Source organism: Aulostomus chinensis, chromosome 11 (assembly GCF_037954235.1).
Source record: "Aulostomus chinensis isolate RoL2024-O1b breed Wild chromosome 11, RoL_Achi_v1.0, whole genome shotgun sequence".
NCBI lineage: Eukaryota > Metazoa > Chordata > Actinopteri > Syngnathiformes > Aulostomidae > Aulostomus > Aulostomus chinensis.
The window spans coordinates 27,062,290-27,084,789 of NC_141330.1; the positions used below are offsets into that span (position 1 = coordinate 27,062,290).

At 44.0% G+C, this 22,500-nt stretch overlaps 1 protein-coding gene across 3 annotated transcripts; it reads right to left on the reverse strand.

Moving 5' to 3' along the window:
* Positions 1-13,973: 13,973 nt before the first annotated feature.
* On the reverse strand, positions 13,974-18,897 carry LOC147253889 (uncharacterized). Of its 3 annotated transcripts, none has more exons than XM_086217425.1 (7): positions 18,471-18,897; positions 17,936-18,127; positions 17,641-17,825; positions 17,390-17,513; positions 16,752-16,835; positions 16,479-16,651; positions 13,974-16,368 (listed from the first exon to the last, which is right to left on the reverse strand). In XM_086217425.1, the coding sequence occupies exons 1-7, from the start codon at positions 18,723-18,725 to the stop codon at positions 15,186-15,188; spliced, it is 2,196 nt and encodes a 731-aa protein (XP_086073551.1). In that variant the 5' UTR covers positions 18,726-18,897; the 3' UTR covers positions 13,974-15,185. The 3 variants fall into 3 exon arrangements, with proteins under 3 accessions (XP_086073551.1, XP_086073550.1, XP_086073552.1); XM_086217424.1 differs by having other exon boundaries at positions 13,974-16,371; XM_086217426.1 differs by having other exon boundaries at positions 13,974-16,371; positions 18,304-18,897.
* Positions 18,898-22,500: the final 3,603 nt, after the last annotated feature.

The following is a 22,500-nucleotide window of genomic DNA, read 5'->3' on the forward strand; positions in this document are numbered from 1 at the left end:
CACTGAAGAAAATGAAGAAGCTGCATCAGTCTCAAAGTCAGAAAGCCTTTACTGGGGAGGGAGAACCAGAACCAGACCCCCATGGTGGTAGATGTTCATTTGTGGTACAACCATGACGTTGCAGGCTTGGTATTTGTCTGGTGTTTCTTCTCTCCAGGTATGTCGAACCCCACCTGCAAACACCTGTGACTGTGGCCACGCTCCTCCCACTCTCTCTCTCGCTCTTTCAGCTGCAGCTGACACGCCACCAAACCTTTTCCTTAATAATGAATCGTCTTTCGGCATCTGTGTCATCATTGCGTTGCTTCCCTTGGGCGACCCCCGGATGGTGGCTCCGTCTGTGTATTTGTATCACTCTCAGTAGTACTTGCTGCTTGCTTCTACCTCACACTGCAGTCATTCTCTGAGTTCTGTTCTGACTGATTGGACTCTGACTTCAAAGAAATCGTAGAACTTGTCAACAAGTACTAAAATGAACATTTACTGCCAGTATGACATCAGTCAAGAAAGTTATTGATGGTCCTGCAAACCCCCTGACTGACATCTGTGCCTTTCACAACTGGTACATTTCAGTCGGAAAATGACTTACTATTCAGTTGTGTTACGCTGGGAACAAACGCAGTTTCACTCAGTACAGGCGTGCTTCTTTACCTTGCCAGCTCCCTGAGGTATTGGGAAAAGGGTTTACTCAAAATCTCGATAGCTTCTTTGAAAAGCATCATTTTCCAACGGATAGTTTCAGAGTGACAACATCAACACCTGAGATTATTGTAACAATTAGGAGAACAAATGACATGGCAGATGTCACAAATGGGGTACAGCAGGGTTCGTGTCAGGGCCCAAACTGGTTTTTCTCTGTACTTATAATGACATGTGTGGGTTATCAAGGGTGCTGAAATTCATTCCACTTGCTGATACAAATGTATTTTGTTCTGGGGGGAAATCTGCAGCAGCTTTTGGAGGCGCAGGCAACAAAAATGTGAATGAAACAACATTTATGTTATTTGGAAACTGTATAAAACGGCTGTATATGCACAAGTGCAGATCATGATGGGTGATGTTCATGTTGAAACAGCGAATGAAAAGTCGTTTCTGGGTCTGATACTCGACCACAAAATCTGCTGCAAGCCACGAACGAGGCTTCAAGGAAGAAACTGGCAAAAACACAACAAAACGAAAACAAGAGCCAGTCTGTATGCTAACCTTGTAGATCTGAGGTACTGTGGGGAGGCGCGGGGAAACATAAAGGCAACGCACAACCATGACACAAACTACAAAGTCAAGCGATCAGAACAGTTCGTGAGGTGGGGGACAGGGAGCACACACACACACACACACACACACACTTTTCAATTCACATGCATTAACATTCATGGTTGTGGTTGAATTTAAAACTGCCATAATTATATTCACGACAAAAAACGCTTCACATCCAGGAAAAATTAAAAAACTGTTTTCGACAGGGAGGAGGATTATGATGTAAGACGTGGTATTGGGAGGTCAAATATAAAATATAAATCAATTTGGAAAATGCTATAAAAAAGACATTTGGGGGACGGACGTGGCTGAGGAGGGTTTGTGCTTGTCTGTTGTTCTTCGGCTGTAAGTTTCTCAGCACGTTGTCTCTCTCCTGGGAGTTTATGTTTAATTTGGGTTTGTGCTTTTATTTCTGCTGGGTTGTGAACAGACTGGAGAAATTGTCTGAGTTGCTTGAAGAGGAAGAGTTGGACCAGTTTTACGACAGTTGACTCCTTTTCAAACACTGGTTTATTGTTGCTTTTGTTTTCTTATCTGTTTCATCTTTTTTACATTAAAAATTAAACTAATTTATTCATTCATTCCTTCACAGTTGAGCTGGTTTAGTTTAGGCGGGAATCTGGGGATCGTGACGAGGAGCGACTCCAGGAACGACTGTGGGAACGTCGGGGAACTGGCCCAGAGTCGCATCATGGAATCAGAACATCAGACAGAGAAGGAAAAGATGAACGGATGAGGAAAACGTGTAATCCAGGTGTGATGTCACACGCTGTTCCTGAGATGCAGCTTCAAGTTAACTGATCCAACACGTCTTTCCTAACCAATGTGGAGGACATTACCTCGCGCTAACTTGACTTGGTATTCTGTTTGTTTTCTCAAGATCGTCGCCTTCGCTGAACCGAATAAAACACGTCAAACAGACGACAAGCCTCTCCAGTGCGAACTCAGCTCGCTCGCACCTAAGATGACATCATTCTTCCGTCTGGGATGAAGCCTCAGCTCTGTTACAGACACTACAAACTGAATTAGTAGTCCAAGCTTTGCAGCAGGCAGCAACACACTCGGCTGCTTATTTCACCGTGTAGTGAGGGCATCTGAACTTTGTGACTTATTCACTGAGGAAGCAGGAGTGGAGGCAGCAGATTGTAATTATGATTGAATGTGATGTGTATTGAAATTATTCTCGCCGATGCCGCATCGCACAGACAAACGGGAAGCATTGTCGGAAAGGTCAAGTCATTGGATAAGTGCTCCACCTTGCTGCCATGAATAATTTGTCCAAAAAAGGCTGAAATGCTCACAATGTCGTCTTGCTCAAAGAGCTTCTACCTTCATGTCATGATGAATGGATTCCTTCCTGCGGTGAATCACGATGGGCGGTGGATGTGCAGTTAACACCAGTACATAATGAGACAATGCTGATAATGGCGTTGGACTGCGGTGACTCAAATTCTAATTCTACACAATGAGCTGATGTCTGCACATCTGTTTTTTATTCTTCCTTCTTGCAAATGAAATAAGTGAGAGAAGAGAGGCGCAGGCTGGCGAACATTCGTCTTGCGGCGCTGCCGTGCACCCTCCAGCTCCACCTCACCTCTAAATCTGCACAGAGCTCTGGAGGGTTTACAATAAAATAGAGATAACGGATTCCGAGCGCGGTTGCAGGCTCCCCCACCCCTGCATGTTATCTTAATTGTACAAGACAGCAGCTTGGAACTACAGAAGAATCAAAAGAGATCAAATGCAAGCAAATAGGAATCTCTAATTACTTATGCTAATAGAGTGACAACAGAGAGGCACAGAGGCAGGAGGGAAAGGAATGAGGAGGACGGAGGGAAGGCTGCAACTGGTGAATCACTCAGTGCTCTAATTAAAACCAGAAATCATCTTTGGGAGGTAGAGGCTGGAGAGGAGGAGACCTCCCTCCCTGTGTCCCGGCGAGGAGCAGAAGCCACGGAGAGGTAATTACTCTTATCTGCTGCTTGTTTTATTAACATGTGTTCTGAAAGAATAGAAGAGTTTAACTTGGCCCTCCTCTGACTGATGTCAGGCTCGATAGAACGGCACAAAATATGATTACAAAATGGGAGAAAGGGGCTTATTCCTTTTCTATAGATATAAAGCAGTCCCCCCCCCCCCCCCCCCCCACTACTCCTGTTCTTTAAATTCCCTCTGGGGATAGATGTTTCTTCAGATACACGGGGTAGGAAGAAAAGCAGAGAGTTGGGGCAGAAGGAACATAGTGGAGGTACGAAGGGAGAGGATGGAAGGAAGGATGGAGGTGCAGAGCAGTGAGGAGAGACAGATCAACACAAAGATTTTGCTGCCTTAGCGGCAAGCAGAGTGAGGGCAGAAGCCCAGAGAAAGCACACATGCCAAAAGCCAGTAATTACACGCCAATCATCTGCCCACAGGCTAGTGCAGGGATTAACTAAGCAGAGAAATGGTGGGAGAAATTCAATTAAAAAACGAATTAATAAGCAGGCTGTTTTTCCTCTGGCCACTGGGAGCAGCCAGGCCTGCACCTACTGGTCAGTAACTGGGGGGGGGGGGGGGTTCAAGACGCCTGATTGGTTGGTGAGTAAACTGAGGGAGCATGGAAGGGAATGAATAGATGGAATATTGAGATAGATAATCTTTTAATAGACACGATTCATCTAGATAAAGGATTCTTTCATGCTGTGTTTAGAGTTCAGGCAACACGGGGAGGCTGAACAGAGCCTGGCTGGAGGCGAGCAACACTGGAGCAACACGCGTCACCCTCGTACACACCAGCCTGACGACCTTTCCTCCACACAGATATTCATTTAACACCTGCACAGATTCAATCCAGAGACATGCAGCATTGCACTGAACCTCTAATTCTAATGGTGGATAAAGTTTCTGCATCGAGCAACCAACAGGCAGCTGCTGCAAGCTCCAGGGCTCTCGTGTCCCTGCTTGTGCTGAGGGAGGGACAGAGCTACGGCTGCTGGCCCTGGGCTGGCTGGTCCTTGCAAGGCCGTCTGAGTGTGAGTATGTGTGTGTGTGAATGGGTGAATGTGGCAACACTGTCAAACGTTTGGAGCACGAAGGTGAAAGCGCTGCATAAATGAGACCATTTACCCTTTCATCCTGCAGACAGAGTGAGTGTCGTCAGTGAGGCTTCTCTCAGCACTCTGGCACATCCAAGCCCTTCAGAATCAATGCAGCGGCATTTAAAGTCTGCATTATGTCTATAAAACACAATGGAAGCATTTTTCGCTTGTGATTTCACAGAAATCCACACAAAACCCTACCTCCTAATTAGTCACATTAAGTGCTCGTTCTGCTTTCTGCCAGTTTTCATTGACACAGTGAACGCGGCACCAATTTCCAAAGTACTGTTGTAAAATTTTATGGGTGTTGAATTTTCTTTCACTCGGAGCCGAAGAAGCAGCGGCGTCACAGCCATCAGTGGCAGATGGGTCCATGGCTGGTGAACAGACTCATTTCTATACTGCACCTTTTTACCTAAGCAGCACTCAAAGCGCTTTACGGTGTCTCATTCACCCATTCACTCACACACACACACACACACACACACACACACACTCTGATGGTGGGGCTGCCATGCAAGGCACCAACCTACTCATCAGGAGCAGTTATGGGTTCAGTCTCTTGCTCAAGGACACTTGGACATGGTCACCCGGGGAAGTGAGGATGGAAACAGGCAGCGACCCTTCAGCTGCCAGACGGCCTCTCTTCCTCTGAGCCATGCCGCCATGGCTTCAGACCAGGACGAGCATTCCTCCGTTGGATGAATCTTTGTGACCAATCGGGTTACATCATGTCAGTCATGTCTGCTGCAGTCATGCTACAGTAGTACTGTAGTAATGTTGTAGTAGTACTGTAGTTATGCTGCTGTAGTAACACTGTAGTAATGCTGCAGTAATACTGTAGTAGTACAGTTTAAACACGCTGAAGATTACAGCAAAAACACGCTGAAGATTACAGCTAAAACATGGTGAAGATTACAGTTAAAACACTGAAGATTACAGTTTAAACACGCTGAAGATTACATCTAAAACACGCTGAAGATTACAGCTAAAACACGCTGAAGATTACAGTTTAAACACGCTAAAGATTACAGCAAAACACGTTGAAGATTTCAGCTAAAACACGCTGAAGATTACAGTTTGAAAATGCTTAAGATTACAGCAAAAACATGGTGAAGATTACAGTTAAAACACTGAAGATTACAGTTTGAAGATGCTGAAGATTACAGTTTAAACACGCTGAAGATTACAGCTGAAACACGCTGAAGATTGCAGTTTAAATACGCTGAAGATTACATCTAAAACACGCTGAAGATTACAGCTAAAACACGCTGGAGATTACAGTTTAAACACGCTGAAGATTACAGCTGAAACACGCTGAAGATTACAGTTTAAACACGCTGAAGATTACATCTAAAACACGCTGAAGATTACAGCTAAAACACGCTGGAGATTACAGTTTAAACACGCTGAAGATTACAGCTGAAACACGCTGAAGATTACAGTTTAAACACGCTGAAGATTACATCTAAAACACGCTGAAGATTACAGTTTAAACACGCTGAAGATTACATCTAAAACACGCTGAAGATTACAGCTAAAACACGCTGAAGATTACAGTTTAAACACGCTGAAGATTACAGCTAAAACACGCTGAAGATTACAGCTAAAACACGCTGAAGATTACAGTTTAAACACGCTGAAGATTTCAGCTAAAACACGCTGAAGATTACATCTAAAACACGCTGAAGATTACAGCTAAAACACACTGGAGATTACAGTTTAAACACGCTGAATATTTCAGCTAAAACACGCTGAAGATTACAGCTAAAACACGTTGAAGATTTCAGCTAAAACACGCTGGAGATTACATCTAAAACACGCTGAAGATTACAGCTAAAACACGCTGAAGATTACAGTTTAAACACGCTGAAGATTTCAGCTAAAACACGCTGAAGATTACATCTAAAACACGCTGAAGATTACAGCTAAAACACGCTGAAGATTACAGCTAAAACACGCTGAAGATTACAGTTTAAACACGCTGAAGATTACAGCTAAAACACGCTGAAGATTACAGTTTAAACACGCTGAAGATTACAGTTTAAACACGCTGAAGATTACAGCTGAAACACGCTGAAGATTACAGCTAAAACACGCTGAAGATTACAGCAAAAACACGCTGAAGATTTCAGCTAAAACATGGTGAAGATTACAGTTAAAACACTGAAGATTACAGCTAAAACACGCTGAAGATTACAGTTTAAACACGGTGAAGATTACAGCTAAAACACGCTGAAGATTACAGCAAAAACACGCTGAAGATTTCAGCTAAAACATGGTGAAGATTACAGTTAAAACACTGAAGATTACATCTAAAACACGCTGAAGATTACAGCTAAAACACGCTGAAGATTACAGTTTAAACACGCTGAAGATTACAGCTAAAACACGCTGAAGATTACAGCTAAAACACGCTGAAGATTACAGTTTAAACACGCTGAAGATTTCAGCTAAAACACGCTGAAGATTACATCTAAAACACGCTGAAGATTACAGCTAAAACACACTGGAGATTACAGTTTAAACACGCTGAATATTTCAGCTAAAACACGCTGGAGATTACATCTAAAACACGCTGAAGATTACAGTTAAAACACTGAAGATTACAGCTAAAACACGTTGAAGATTTCAGCTAAAACACGCTGGAGATTACATCTAAAACACGCTGAAGATTACAGCTAAAACACGCTGAAGATTACAGTTTAAACACGCTGAAGATTTCAGCTAAAACACGCTGAAGATTACATCTAAAACACGCTGAAGATTACAGCTAAAACACGCTGAAGATTACAGCTAAAACACGCTGAAGATTACAGTTTAAACACGCTGAAGATTACAGCTAAAACACGCTGAAGATTACAGTTTAAACACGCTGAAGATTACAGTTTAAACACGCTGAAGATTACAGTTTAAACACGCTGAAGATTACAGCTAAAACACGCTGAAGATTTCAGCTAAAACATGGTGAAGATTACAGTTAAAACACTGAAGATTACAGCTAAAACACGCTGAAGATTACAGTTTAAACACGGTGAAGATTACAGCTAAAACACGCTGAAGATTACAGTTTGGAAATGCTTAAGATTACAGCAAAAACACGCTGAAGATTACAGTTTAAACACGCTGAAGATTACAGTTTAAACACGCTGAAGATTACAGTTTAAACACGCTGAAGATTACAGCTAAAACACGCTGAAGATTACAGCAAAAACACGCTGAAGATTACAGCTAAAACATGGTGAAGATTACAGTTAAAACACTGAAGATTACAGCTAAAACACGCTGAAGATTACAGTTTAAACACGGTGAAGATTACAGCTAAAACACGCTGAAGATTACAGCAAAAACACGCTGAAGATTTCAGCTAAAACATGGTGAAGATTACAGTTAAAACACTGAAGATTACATCTAAAACACGCTGAAGATTACAGCTAAAACACGCTGAAGATTACAGTTTAAACACGCTGAAGATTACAGCTAAAACACGCTGAAGATTACAGCTAAAACACGCTGAAGATTACAGTTTAAACACGCTGAAGATTTCAGCTAAAACACGCTGAAGATTACATCTAAAACACGCTGAAGATTACAGCTAAAACACACTGGAGATTACAGTTTAAACACGCTGAATATTTCAGCTAAAACACGCTGAAGATTACATCTAAAACACGTTGAAGATTTCAGCTAAAACACGCTGGAGATTACATCTAAAACACGCTGAAGATTACAGCTAAAACACGCTGAAGATTACAGTTTAAACACGCTGAAGATTTCAGCTAAAACACGCTGAAGATTACATCTAAAACACGCTGAAGATTACAGCTAAAACACGCTGAAGATTACAGCTAAAACACGCTGAAGATTACAGTTTAAACACGCTGAAGATTACAGCTAAAACACGCTGAAGATTACAGTTTAAACACGCTGAAGATTACAGTTTAAACACGCTGAAGATTACAGTTTAAACACGCTGAAGATTACAGCTAAAACACGCTGAAGATTACAGCAAAAACACGCTGAAGATTTCAGCTAAAACATGGTGAAGATTACAGTTAAAACACTGAAGATTACAGCTAAAACACGCTGAAGATTACAGTTTAAACACGGTGAAGATTACAGCTAAAACACGCTGAAGATTACAGCAAAAACACGCTGAAGATTTCAGCTAAAACACGCTGAAGATTACAGTTAAAACACTGAAGATTACAGCTAAAACACGCTGAAGATTACAGTTTAAACACGGTGAAGATTACAGCTAAAACACGCTGAAGATTACAGTTTGAAAATGCTTAAGATTACAGCAAAAACATGGTGAAGATTACAGCAAAACACGTTGAAGATTTCAGCTAAAACACGCTGAAGATTACAGTTTGAAAATGCTTAAGATTACAGCAAAAACATGGTGAAGATTACAGTTAAAACACTGAAGATTACAGCTTAAACACGCTGAAGATTGCAGTTTAAACACGCTGGAGATTACATCTAAAACATGGTGAAGATTACAGTTAAAACACTGAAGATTACAGCTAAAACACGCTGAAGATTACAGTTTAAACACGCTGAAGATTTCAGCTAAAACATGGTGAAGATTACAGTTAAAACACTGAAGATTACAGCTAAAACACGCTGAAGATTACAGTTTAAACACGCTGAAGATTACAGTTTAAACACGCTGAAGATTACAGCTAAAACACGCTGAAGATTACAGCTAAAACACGCTGAAGATTACAGTTTAAACACGCTGAAGATTACAGCTAAAACACGCTGAAGATTACAGTTTAAACACGCTGAAGATTACAGTTTAAACACGCTGAAGATTACAGCTAAAACACGCTGAAGATTACAGCAAAAACACGCTGAAGATTTCAGCTAAAACATGGTGAAGATTACAGTTAAAACACTGAAGATTACAGCTAAAACACGCTGAAGATTACAGTTTAAACACGGTGAAGATTACAGCTAAAACACGCTGAAGATTACAGTTTGAAAATGCTGAAGATGCTGAAGATTACAGCTAAAACACATTGAAGATTTCAGCTAAAACACGCTGAAGATTACAGTTTGAAAATGCTTAAGATTACAGCAAAAACATGGTGAAGATTACAGCAAAACACGTTGAAGATTTCAGCTAAAACACGCTGAAGATTACAGTTTGAAAATGCTTAAGATTACAGCAAAAACATGGTGAAGATTACAGCAAAACACGTTGAAGATTTCAGCTAAAACACGCTGAAGATTACAGTTTTAAAATGCTTAAGATTACAGCAAAAACATGGTGAAGATTACAGTTAAAACACTGAAGATTACAGCTAAAACACCCTGAAGATTACAGTTTAAACACGCTGAAGATTACAGCTAAAACAAGCTGAAGATTTCAGCTGAAACGTAAAGAAACATAAAAACATAAAGTGTAATTATCTGAACACACTTTAATTACAAATTGTAACAAGAAATCTTTTCACTTAATTAAACACTTAAGTGCACTTTTTGGTACAATTCTTGACCTGTGATATCAATGTACCTACAATGTATCCTTTTCATGTGATCAAATTAAAATCATCCCTGAAGTGGAGCAAAAGTTTCAAATGTTTGTGTTGTAAACCTGTCCAAAAAATACCAATCATTCTATTCCCTTAAAGGTTTTAAGGGAAATTAAAGGCTTGTCCACAAACTTTTATACTAAAAGAAATCAAGCTAATCTCATCAAACCTTGGTAAACACATGAAGTAACTGTGAACTAACAGTCCTCGGTTGATGATCTGTTGAAGTTGAGCTGAAATGACAATTCCAGTGTCTCACTGTTGGATCGTGACATTTTTCCACGTTAAACAGGGTTTTACCAATGACAAAATAGAAGGTGGGGCATAACACAACCTTCATGAATGCATGCAGTAACTCATTGTGAATTGAAAGTGTTATTTAAAGGAATAGTTCACTTTAAATACAATTCATTCTTTATCAATTCACCCTCATGCTGGTGACAAGTCCAGAGTCGTTTTTTTAATCCACAAAACACTAACAGATTTCAGGATTTTTCCAAAACAAAGGAAGTCTATAGAGATAAGCAGTAAAAAGGAGACAAGCATGGTGGTAGTTCTTTGTGTTTATATTTAAAAAGAAATGTGTTCTTTTTAGAGAGAGTGAAGTGAGCATGTCAGAGTGAACGTCACACTTGTGCGTGATTCTACATGGTGGCACATATCTGAAGATTCGAAAACAAGCTAACTCCTTAATGCCGATTCACACAGTTGTATTCATCGAAGACTCAAACTACGGTAAGAGATTTTCAACTCTCTCATCCACAAACAATCCTCAAAAATAAATCTGGAAGAAGAGACAGTGGAAAGTCTGCAGGAGTACGTTGATTAGTGCTACCACTGACTCGTCATGGGTAAGACCGACAACGCGGCGACCCCACTTCCTAAAAGATGCCAACCATCCAGCACATCCTTATCGCCCGATAAGGATTTCGGAGACATCCTGGAGTCAATAGACAAGAAACTTACAAGTTTCGACGCAAGACTCTGTCTAGTGGAAATCCTCCACAGAGAGTTCCAGGCTCTCCGTGAGTCGCTGGAATTTAGCCAGCAACAGGTGGCTTCACTGGCCGCTGAAAATCAAGCTCTTAAAGCCTCCATGAAATCACTCACTGAGGGGGCGACGGAGATTACTGCGGAGAACAAGCGGATGAAAGAGGCCATCCTCGACATCCAAGCTAGGAGCATGCGGGACAACCTGGTATTCTCCGGCATACCTGAGAAGACCCCGAGATGTCCATCAAAGACTTCCTCCACAAACTACTAAAACTTCCGATGGAGACCGTGAAAAACATCACCTTCCACCGGGAGCATCGCCTTGGAGGGAAGAGGCCAGAGAACCGGCGGCCCAGACCCATCGTTGCGAGGTTCCACCACTTCAAGCAGAAGGAGCTAGTGAAGAGCCGGGGCAGGGAGCTGAGAGGAACGGACTTCAGCGTGAACAATCAATTCTCTAAGGGTGTGCTGGAGCGCCGCAAACACCTGTTCCCTGTCAAGAAGAGGTTCATTGACGGTGGATCACGCGCTGTCATCATACCCCCAGTCCAGGATAGCAGGCAGGCCAGGACAAACTGTACGTTAACGGCCAGTTGTTCCGTGATCCGGAGATCACCCCTTGGCTCTACTAAAGCGCGTCTCCTCTCTCCACCCGGAACTCACCGGATTCAGCCGAGGATGGTATGAGCATGATGAAGGTCATGGATGAATGTAACACCAGTTTCTCTCATTCATTGTTTTTTTTCTTCTTTCTCTTTCAATACTGTGTTTAACCTAAAAACATAAAAACGCACGTGGTCGACTGCTACATGCCGAGTTCACTCACGAGTGTGTATTTATGTGTGTATTTATGTCACCCCTTTGTCTTTCCTGTCGTTGTTTTGTGTTACATATTACTTTTAAATGTGATGTTTATATGGTTTGTCGTGCAGGTATATAATATTGTTACATTTGCCACACACATGCACTCTCATCCTGTCTGGCGCCACCGCACACACGCGTACGCACAAAGACACAGGTACACTTTCTCTTGCTCACTCACCTACTTATTACAATTTACACTCAGTAGATTAGTTGAGATACTAACAAACTACGCTTTGTCACTTGGAATGTGCGTGGAATTGGCTCACGTGAAAAACAGCTAAAAATTTTAACACACCTACAAAATTTACAAGCAGACATTGTCCTGTTACAGGAAACCCATCTACCTCAAACAGGTAATCGTGTGTTAAGCCCGCAGTCCCCGCACACATACACAGCGAGTTATAACACCAAGCAAAGAGGCGGAGCCATTCTGATTCACAAAAACGTCAGGTTCACTTGTAAAAACACCATCGTAGACCCAGAAGGTAGGTTTGTAATAGTCACCATATCCACACACAACACAGAGGTATGCATGGCCAGGATATATGGTCCAAATGTTGATGACCCCTCCTTCTTCCACAGCTTCTTCACTGCACTCTCAGCCCACTCAGACACAGCACTCATAGTAGGAGGGGACTTCAACCTGGTATTCAACCCTCAAGTGGACAGAATCAGTAGAGCAGCTCGTCAATGCAATTGCCAATCATCCGACATAAAATCAGTACATGAGTGATTTCGGTCTTTGCGATGCTTGGCGCTCACGCCACCCCACGCTTAAGGAAGACACCTACGACTCACCAGTCCACCTCTCCTCCTCTCGTTTGGACCACTTTTTAATTAGTAACTCAATTGTGAAGGATGTCTTTGACACCAAGATTCACTCTGACACTCAAAAAAAAACTAGAACACCACTTTCTAAACAATGGAGATTTAATACATCATTGCTCAAGGACCCCGATTTTATTAAATTCTTTAAGGAGGAATGGACAATATTCTGTGAAATAAATGACCAGCCTGATGTCTCAGCTTGTGTGCTGTGGCAGGCGGCAAAAGCAGTCATGCGGGGCAAAATAATATCTTACTCTTCATATAAGAAAAAACAGGAGAAAGCTCTCAAAACAGAATTAAATGAAAAAATTAAAGCCTTGGAGACAACTTATGCCGCCTCCCAAGAGGAACACCTACTGAGAGAATTAAGGGAATTAAAACTAAAACTAAATGATTTACTCGACATCAAAACACAATTTCAGCTGCAGAGACTACGCTGGGAGAACTTTGAGGGGGGAGGGAGGGAGGGAGGTAAGGGGGTGGAGAGGGAGGTAGAGGTGGATTGTTTGGTACCTGGGACTTGCTAGCCTGGGACCCTGCCGCTCCCCCGGGGGGTCGCACCCACATTTGGGAGGGGTTTGCTAACCTCGGCCCGTCCTTGGGCGGGCTGGGCCCTGGCGCGATGTCCTGGACTGCCGCTACTCCCAGACAATAGGAGGATGCTGGGGGACGTCTGAGGGATGGGGGCTGACCTCCTTGATGCTAATCGAACTGGGGGCCATGACCATGGGCTGCTGGCTGGGGGTTCCACCGTGCACCGGGGACCTGGGCTCTCCCTGCCCTCGCACTGCGCCGTGGTGGACCCTCTGCCCGGATCTCCGGACAGTGCCCCTTGGTGCCCAAATTTGACCCCTGGACCAGGTAGGCTAGAGTCCCTGTCGGCTGGTTCCAGTGGCGACAGGGTGGTCAGCAGGGCCAGTCTGGAAGTTGGCCCCCTGCAGGTCTGGCCCATTGCTCAGCCCCTCTCATCGCCTCTCTGTCTGCGCCCTTTGCTGAATGCACCATTGCAGGCCTGGGGGCCTGGCCGGTGCTCTCCGGGGGGGGTGGTCCTCCTCCCGGCGTGGTGGTTGGGCTGGGGTTGGTCGCGGGCCTTGCTGTTGTGCGGTGGATCGCTTGCTGGCGGTTTCACTAGGTCTGAGGTGCTCTGGACCATATCAGCATCTATGGAGTTCTCAGCCCCTGTATGGAGGAAGATGAGGGTATGATTGTTTCGTCCGGGGATGGCGGTCTTGGGCGTGCGTGCCTTCGGCTCACCCCGGTAGGTGGGCTGGTGGGCCTCTCGGGGGAGTGGGGGGGGGGTCCTGGCTGGCTGGTGGTGCCCTATAGCCTGAAGCCCGCCTGCTCTGGGGGGAGGGGGAGAACAGGGGAGGGGTGGAGGGGATGGAGATCGAAGGTTGGGGGGGGGGGTAGCTCTGTACTGGGGCGGTGGGCCTGGTCATTGTGGTGAGCTGTGGTCGCACCGCCTGGGTGTGGGGTGTGGGCGGGTGTCGGCCTCGCCGCTGGCAGACCTCTTGGGGGGCTCTGGTCAGGTCTCGGGCCGGAGGGGCCCTATGCTCCTGGGCTCTGCTCATGCTGTGGGGGGGGGGGTGCCCGGCGGGACCGGGGTCCTCTCTCTGCCCCGTCTCTCTGTGGGTTGCTTCCGGTTGAGGGTTGCTGCTCCTATGTTTTCCTACGGGTCCTGGCATGGGTTGGGCCTGTGGCTGTTTCCTGGGGGTTTCTGGGTGCTCTGGTGGCCTGTTCCTGGCCTGCCTGCTGTCCTGGACTGGGGGTGTGATGTCCTGGCTCCCCACATCAGTTACAGTCAGATACGCACAGCATCCAAGACAAACCGTAGCACACACACATACACACACATAGACATGCATATACATGCATGCGGCGCACAACTGACCCATAAACACACACTCAGACATTTATTTTAAAATTATAATAAACCAAATAGAAAGCCTGCACTGGAAATTCTGCAATCAATGTTTTTTCCTTTTTTTTTCTCCTCTCTGTTGTTTTTACTTTTTCTATGTTTGTTTGTTTGTTTTGTTTTTGTTTCTTTCTGCTGTTGTTGTTGTTTTTTTGTCTCCCCCCTCCCCCTTGTCTTCCCTATCCTGTCCCTGTTCTCTCTTCCTCTCCACTCCTGAGCCTCAGTCCGGTCGCTTTATCAATGAACCAACACCATTCCTAATAAAGTTAAACACAAGTGGCAATAGGAGGAGTTTATCAGGTTCCTCTTTGCAGGATAAACCTGCTTCAGTACAACAAGAGACCAGGAACATTGATGCTGCTGAACAGGACAGGAAAAAAATTGTTTCAGTTGTTTGATGCACTGAAAGGAAGGCCTTTCCTTCTGATCTTCTCAAAGTCTCTGTGTGGCAGGATCCATCTTGATGAACCATGGCAAAGACAAACACGGGGCTCTCGACCAACGTTTCCACTGGTAGCACTGCTGCTGCCAACTTTCTCAGCTGGTTGCATGCACACAAGGTCAGATGCCATTTTGGTCTTAATTTAGAGCCCTGCAAACAGGTTCGGCTCAAGCATCCATATACTATCTGTCTGGTGGAGTCATTCTCCATGTTTAAGCCAGCTGCATTAAGGACAACACCTCTTTCAGGTGTTCGTCCTCTCTTTAGGACCAGTACCACCGCTGCAGCTTCCTTCCTTGACTCGATGAGGCAGGAGATATTTTATTCTTCTTTGTAAATTTGCCAAAGAAGCAGCAGATTTTTTGCAGAAGTCCCTTCTTCTTTGACTTGACAGGTGGATACTGAGGCTCCACAACACCATCACCCATGTCCTCATCTGAACCTCTCGTGGGAACAGGTGGATGCTGAGGCTCCACAACACCATCACCCATGTCCTCATCTGAACCTCTCGTGGGAACAGGTGGATACTGAGGCTCCACAACACCATCACCCATGTCCTCATCTGAACGTCTCGTGGGAACAGGTGGATACTGAGGCTCCACAACACCATCACCCATGTCCTCATCTGAACCTCTCGTGGGAACAGGTGGATACTGAGGCTCCACAACACCATCACCCATGTCCTCATCTGAACCTCTCGTGGGAACAGGTGGATGCTGAGGCTCCACAACACCATCACCTATGTCCTCATCTGACCCTCTAGTTGGAACAGTTGGATGCTGAGGCTCCACAACACCGTCACCTATGTCCTCATTTGACCCTCTAGTGGGAACAGTTGGATGCTGAGGCTCCACAACACCATCACCTATGTCCTCATTTGACCCTCTAGTGGGAACAGGTGGATGCTGAGGCTCCACAACACCATCACCTATCTCCTCATCTAACCCTCTAGTGGGAACAGGTGGATGCTGAGGCTCCACAACACCATCACCTATGTCCTCATCTGACCCTCTAGTGGGAACAGGTGGATGCTGAGGCTCCACAACACCATCACCTATCTCCTCATTTGACTCTCTAGTGGGAACAGGTGGATGCTGAGGCTCCACAACACCATCACCTATCTCCTCATTTGACCCTCTAGTGGGAACAGGTGGATGCTGAGGCTCCACAACACCATCACCTATCTCCTCATTTGACCCTCTAGTGGGAACAGGTGGATGCTGAGGCTCCACAACACCATCACCTTTGTCCTCATCTGACCCTCCAGAGGCATCAGGTGAAAAAAGAGAAGATGGAAGACTGGTGGACTCAGCCGTTGAGCTTTGACCAGATGACAGGCTGGATAAAGAATCTTCATCCTCATCCTCATCCTCATCCTCATCCTCATCCTCGGAGGTATCCCAGGTATCCTCAGGACTGATCTGCATCTTGTTGAAGCAGCTTGCCCTACTGATGACAAAAACAAGAGAATGAATGCATCCGTCAATCAATAGATAAACCAGGCTATTCTTCTGATCAGGGTCTCAACCTAAACCCACTGACACACTGTCACTTACTGCAGGCTTGTGTCACTGGGGTTACTCAGATGGGCCATCGTGGTGAAGGAGTGTTTCAGAGCCGCTGCTGGAGTGATCCTCCTGTCTAGGTCCATCTGGAAGGTATTCTTCAGGAGGTTTACGAATGCTCTCCGATCCTCCAGGATGTCAGGTTGGTCTGTTTCTGTAGGCAACTGAATTTGAACAAAAAGAGACACCAGTTCAGTTGATCTCCATCTTTCTCTGCACCAGGGTGTATGAAGTCTTTCTGTACTCACGACATTCATCACTTACTGATATCAGGTCCTCCAGGGAGGAGAGATGGCGCTTCCCTGTCTCAGGCTTGACTCCAGTGTCACGCTCATACTCCCATCGAGTCTAGAACAACACAAAATATAGATACAGCTAGAAGATATTTTCCCCAAAATGTTGTCTAACTGAACACATCCAGAAGAAGCAGAACAAGTTGAACCCTCTGTGCAGATGTAACATTTACTCTTACTCATACAGTTTCCCACTAAAATAAACGCTTATCGGCGTCATGTTTTGTTTACTCTGTATGTGTTACAGACTTTTTTAGGCTAGGAAGTTTGTTCTGAAACCCCCTAAAATAATACATTTCTGCCAAATTTTATTCCACAAGGTTCTTTTGTTGTGGAAAAAAAATTAGGTGTGCTAAATAAATGTGCAATATACTTTTAGTCAGTTTTAAATACCTTCAAGTCCCATTTGGAGTTGCACCAGTACTTGCTCTTTCTGAAGTACTTCTGGGTGTGTTTTCCAGCATCAAGGAGATGCTCAGGTGGCATCCCCAACAGGTCCACAATGCTTTTCACCCAGAGAGTGGACAGTGATGATGTCAGCATACGTCCTCAGTCCCATCATTGAGGCATATTTGTCTGCAGTGGTACGTCCCAAACCATCAAACTCACCATCTGGTAATTGTCCTTTCCACCAAATGGGTAGCCAGAGCTGTATAAGCTCACCAGGACACAGCCGACACTCCACATGTCGATGGGTTCAGCGAAGGGCAGGCCCAGGATGACTTCAGGTGCTCTGTTGATAGTCAACAAGTGATCCCAGAGTTACTAATGCAATGTCCAATGCGTGCATAGCAGATTTTCACACGGTCTAACAGATTAGGAGCAAATCTAAAAGTTAGGCTTGTGTAGATTGATCCTACCTGTCTCCCAGTGGCTGGACGATTGAGCCCTGTCGAGGTGCCCTCGATGTTGTGAAGGCCATGCCAAAGTCAATGATTTTTAACCTGAAGGGCTGGTCCTTCTGGTTCACCAGCATGATGTTGTCCAGCTTCAAGTCTGAGTGAACAACTCCAATGCCCTTTAGGGCATCAAGTGCTGTTAGCACCTGAAAAACACAGGAAGGTCATTCAGAGGTAATGATAACTGATTTTAACTGTTATTCAGTTGCCTTAGTAAATTCCAATGAATCCATGGAAGCATGAAAAGAATCTGTACCTGCTGTGCTATTTGTCTGATCACGGGCAGGGGGAATGGCTGGAAGTTCAACTCGTACCAAAGATCGTACAGCGACCTGTCGAGTTTCTCGAACACCAGTAGCGTACAATTTGCCTTTGTGAAGTCCTCTATGAACCGGATGATGTTCTTCCTGTCGGGATCGAGGAGGCTCACCGTTTTCATCATAGTTGCCTGTGGCGAGACACAAATGGCATAAAGACACCGCTTCATATCAGCTGTTGTTGAACCAAATCTGGACGGATGATAGGAAATGGCATCGTAATCTAAGAGACTCAGAAGACCCATCCATCCATTTTCTTTGTACCAGAGAGAACCCACGCAGGCACAGGGAGAACATGCAGACTCACCCAGAAAGACCCCGTGCCTGAACCGGGACTGGAACCCAGAATCTCCTTGCGGTGAGGCAACAGTGCCGACCCCTGCACCCCCGTGCCGCCCTTGGAAGACTCAGCTATGGGCAAACACAAGTTAAACTTTAACATACCAAGATCTTCGTCATTCATGGAGGACCTACCTCTTTTACGCCGTGCCTCCTATTTTGGACAATTTTTATGGCCACCTCCTTTCTTGTTCCTTGATCGACACATTTGATAACACGGCCAAATTCTCCTTTCCCCAAGACGCAGGCCTCAGAACAGTAGCGTCCGTTTTCACTTTTCAGAATCAGTGGAGCTTTGTCTTTATTCATTTCACCTGTGAACGCTGATACAGAAGCAGTGAGGGAAATCAGAATGTGAGTGACGATGCCACCAAGGCAATTATGACACATCTTTTTCTTATTTTTTATCTCAGACAACTTTGTTTGAAATTATTGCGACATAGGAAGTTATATAAAATGCTTGCATTAAATTTAGAGATTCAAATAAGAAAGGCCAAAGACTTTTTTCATTTTTCTTACTTTGGTGGTAAGTGGTTTTCAGCATCTTGTTGAAAAAGTGTTTTCCAAGTGTACTCATCCTTGAGACCTTCAATCATGTCAGTCAGAATCCAGCCAAGATCACAGTCTTGTCCCTCATTTCAGTCAAGATCACAGTCTTGTCTCTCATTTCTGTCAAGATCACAGTCTTGTCTCTCATTTCTGTCAAGATCACAGTCTTGTCTCTCATTTCAGTCAAGATCACAGTCTTGTCTCATTTCAGTCAAGATCACAGTCTTGTCTCTCATTTCAGTCAAGATCACAGTCTTGTCTATCATTTCTGTCAAGATCACAGTCTTGTCTCTCATTTCTGTCAAGATCACAGTCTTGTCTCATTTCAGTCAAGATCACAGTCTTGTCTCTCATTTCTGTCAAGATCACAGTCTTGTCTCATTTCAGACAAGATCACAGTCTTGTCCCTCATTTCAGTCAAGATCAGAGTCTTGTCTCTCATTTCTGTCAAGATCACAGTCTTGTCTCTCATTTCAGTCAAGATCACAGTCTTGTCTCTCATTTCTGTCAAGATCACAGTCTTGTCTCATTTCAGACAAGATCACAGTCTTGTCCCTCATTTCAGTCAAGATCAGAGTCTTGTCTCTCATTTCTGTCAAGATCACAGTCTTGTCTCTCATTTCAGTCAAGATCACAGTCTTGTCTCATTTCAGTCAAGATCACAGTCTTGTCTCTCATTTCAGTCAAGATCACAGTCTTGTCTCATTTCAGTCAAGATCACAGTCTTGTCTCATTTCTGTCAAGATCACAGTCTTGTCTCTCATTTCAGTCAAGATCACAGTCTTGTCTATCATTTCTGTCAAGATCACAGTCTTGTCTCTCATTTCAGTCAAGATCACTCAGTCAGCATCAGAAGTCTCAAACTCTGTTCTCCCCTTCAACGCAATCTGTATTTTTTCTTCCATACAACTCTTTTCTTTGGCTCCATTGACCTTTTTTTAAACACAATACAATTGTTATAATCATTGACAATAATGTGGAGCTCCAAAGACTACCTTTAAATTATCGTAAAACATTTTTGTTATTGAAAAAATCCTCTTTAATGGTAAATACATATACATATACATATATATGTGTGTGTGTGTGTGTGTGTATATATATATATATATATATATATATATATATATATATATATATATATATATATACAGTATATATACTGTTGATTTTGCAGTTAAAAAATGTGCCTGTTTTTTATGATTACAAAAATCTGAAATTCACGGAAAAAATCCAAAGGAATAAAAATAAAGAACATATCAGATGTACTTTTTAAATCTACTTTAAGTAATCAGCCAAATTAGCAGATCAACTGTTGGATGCAGAACTTGCCAGTCAATAGTGAATTCTGTGTCATTCATTCTGTTCTGTGAGTTTAATACACAGAGCATTAATTTATGTTGTCAAATGAACCAAAACAGCAATAAAAATATCCTCCCTACATTTTCAAATATAGAAACTCTTTATTTGATATTTGTTGTGTTGTAACCATCTAATATTTGAAGTTTCAGATTTCACAGCCAAAACATATACAGTAATACTGTAGTAGTACTGTAGAAATGCTGCCATAATGCTACAGTAGTACTGTAGTATTGCTGCAGTAATACTGTAGAAACACTGTAGTAATGCTGCAGTAATGATACAGTAGTATTGTAGTAATGCTTCAGTAATGCTGTCGTAGTTCTGTAGTAATGCTGCAGTAATTCTGTACTATTACTTCAGTAATGCTACAGTAATGCTACAGTGATGCTATAGTTTTGCTAAGTTAATGCTTCCATAACCCTACAGTTATTATGCTGCAATAATGCTACATAAATACTATGGTATTGCTCCAGTTATACTACAGTAATGTTGCAGTAATGCTACAGTAACTCTAGGTTCATAATGCTGAACTGCTGCAATAATGTCAGTTATACTTCAGTAATGCTTCAGTATTTTTACATTAATACTACAGTGATGCTCCAGTTCTGCTGCAGTAATGCTGCAGTAAAGCTACAGTAGTACTACAGTAATGCTGCAGTAAAGCTGCAGTAGTACTACAGTAATGCAGCAGTAGTAGACAATGGCAGCTGCTGGACCTGGTCTTTCCTCCATGTTGGCGCTCCCTCCTGGGTTAACGGTTCCATTATGGCGAGTGTCAGCGACAGGTCAATACGGCCCCTCCCCCGCACTCTGGAGAAGCATTATTAACCTGGTAATTGCTGGGTAATTAGACCGTTGTTTGTTGCCACTTCACTGGTGTACATTATTGCCTGTCCACCAACATGATTTAGGACCATAATTCATACTCCAGCACTCTAATTACACCCCCCCCACCCCACCCCCGCTACTCTGCTCATCCTCACTGAGCGCAATCAGGATGAACACGACTCTCCTGTGCTCATGCAGGAGACCTCCTCTGACATTTACCTCTGTCCTGCTGACTTGCTGACTCAGCGTCTGCATCACGGTTACTGACACCAGCCGTCACTTCGGATGGAGTTTTGTCATTGTGTAACTCCCTAAACCTGGAAGGGTCATCAAAGGGTCCAGAGTTAGAGACCGGGAGGTGTTTCACATCTCTGTGCCAGCAAAGAGAAGAGAAGCAGTCAAGAAAACTCTAATTAACTCATTAGGGGTGAAACCACAGATCCTAATGTGATTATTTAAGTCTTCGTGTGGAACTGTCATACACTCGCCCAAAGGTGCTGAACACATTTCAGCTCTCCTGAAAAGAAAAATGCAGTTATTGTTCCCCTCTTCTCCCTCTCCGCCTGCGCGGTTCCTCTCGTTTCTGAAGTGCGGACAGGGCTGAAATCCCAACACACACAATCAGTAAACAGTGCCCGAAAGATGATGAGAACCAGAAGAACTTGGGGAACCCTCTGGATGACAATAGCAGGAGAAAATAACCAAAACGGACACAAGCAACAGCATCAGTATCACATGGTTTCCTCCTCCACTTCAGGTTCCGACCAACTTGTGCAGCTGTTCATGTCTCTGGACTCCATGCTACATTAGTTAGCCGTTAGCGCTGCTCTCCAACACACTGAGGGAGGATCCACATTCCAAAAGTCAGTTCTAACAAGGATTTAAGGTGAAATGAGCCGGATGTGTCAGTAAACAAACACGTTCTGGGACCCCCCCGCCTCCAGCCCTGAGAGAGGACGTGCACGTCTGTCAGGAAAGTGTCTGTGAAAGCTCCCGGCGCCGACTTACCTGGCAGGGAGGGCGGCTGCAGTTTACCACTCACTCTTGCATCACACCTAAGTTGCTTTGGGAGACGGGTTTGTCAAGCTGAGCCGCGGCGTTAGCGTGGCAGGGTTCAGGCTGCGGGCAGGACTGCATTATCTGGAGGAATTAACATATGATGGCTGTGCTTTCCAGGATTAAATTTAGGTTTTCCCTTATCTAAGTCTCATATTTTGATAATCACCTCAGTATGCACTTTCCTACAGATTATTGTATTGCTCCACCGAGAAAATGGAAGCAACAGACTTTCACATTTAATCCAGTTTTGTGCTTTAGTTAATGCCTCAACAATAACCAGGGACAATGGCGGCCTCCATTTACAGTCGCTGTGTTTATTTCCTCCATCCAGGAATCATTCTCATTAGAGTCTCCAGCTTAACCCTTTAGT

What these genes read in the sequence shown, in the direction of transcription:
- LOC147253889 (XM_086217424.1), bottom strand. Translation starts at nt 18,725, where the DNA reads ATGTGTCATAATTGCCTTGGTGGCATCGTCACTCACATTCTGATTTCC. An exon ending in CCCTGGAGGACCTGATATCA is followed by an intron (nt 16,652 to 16,751) that starts GTAAGTGATGAA and finishes GTTCAAATTCAG; the next exon opens with TTGCCTACAGAAACAGACCA. An exon ending in CCCAGTGACACAAGCCTGCA is followed by an intron (nt 16,372 to 16,478) that starts GTAAGTGACAGT and finishes TTTTGTCATCAG; the next exon opens with TAGGGCAAGCTGCTTCAACA.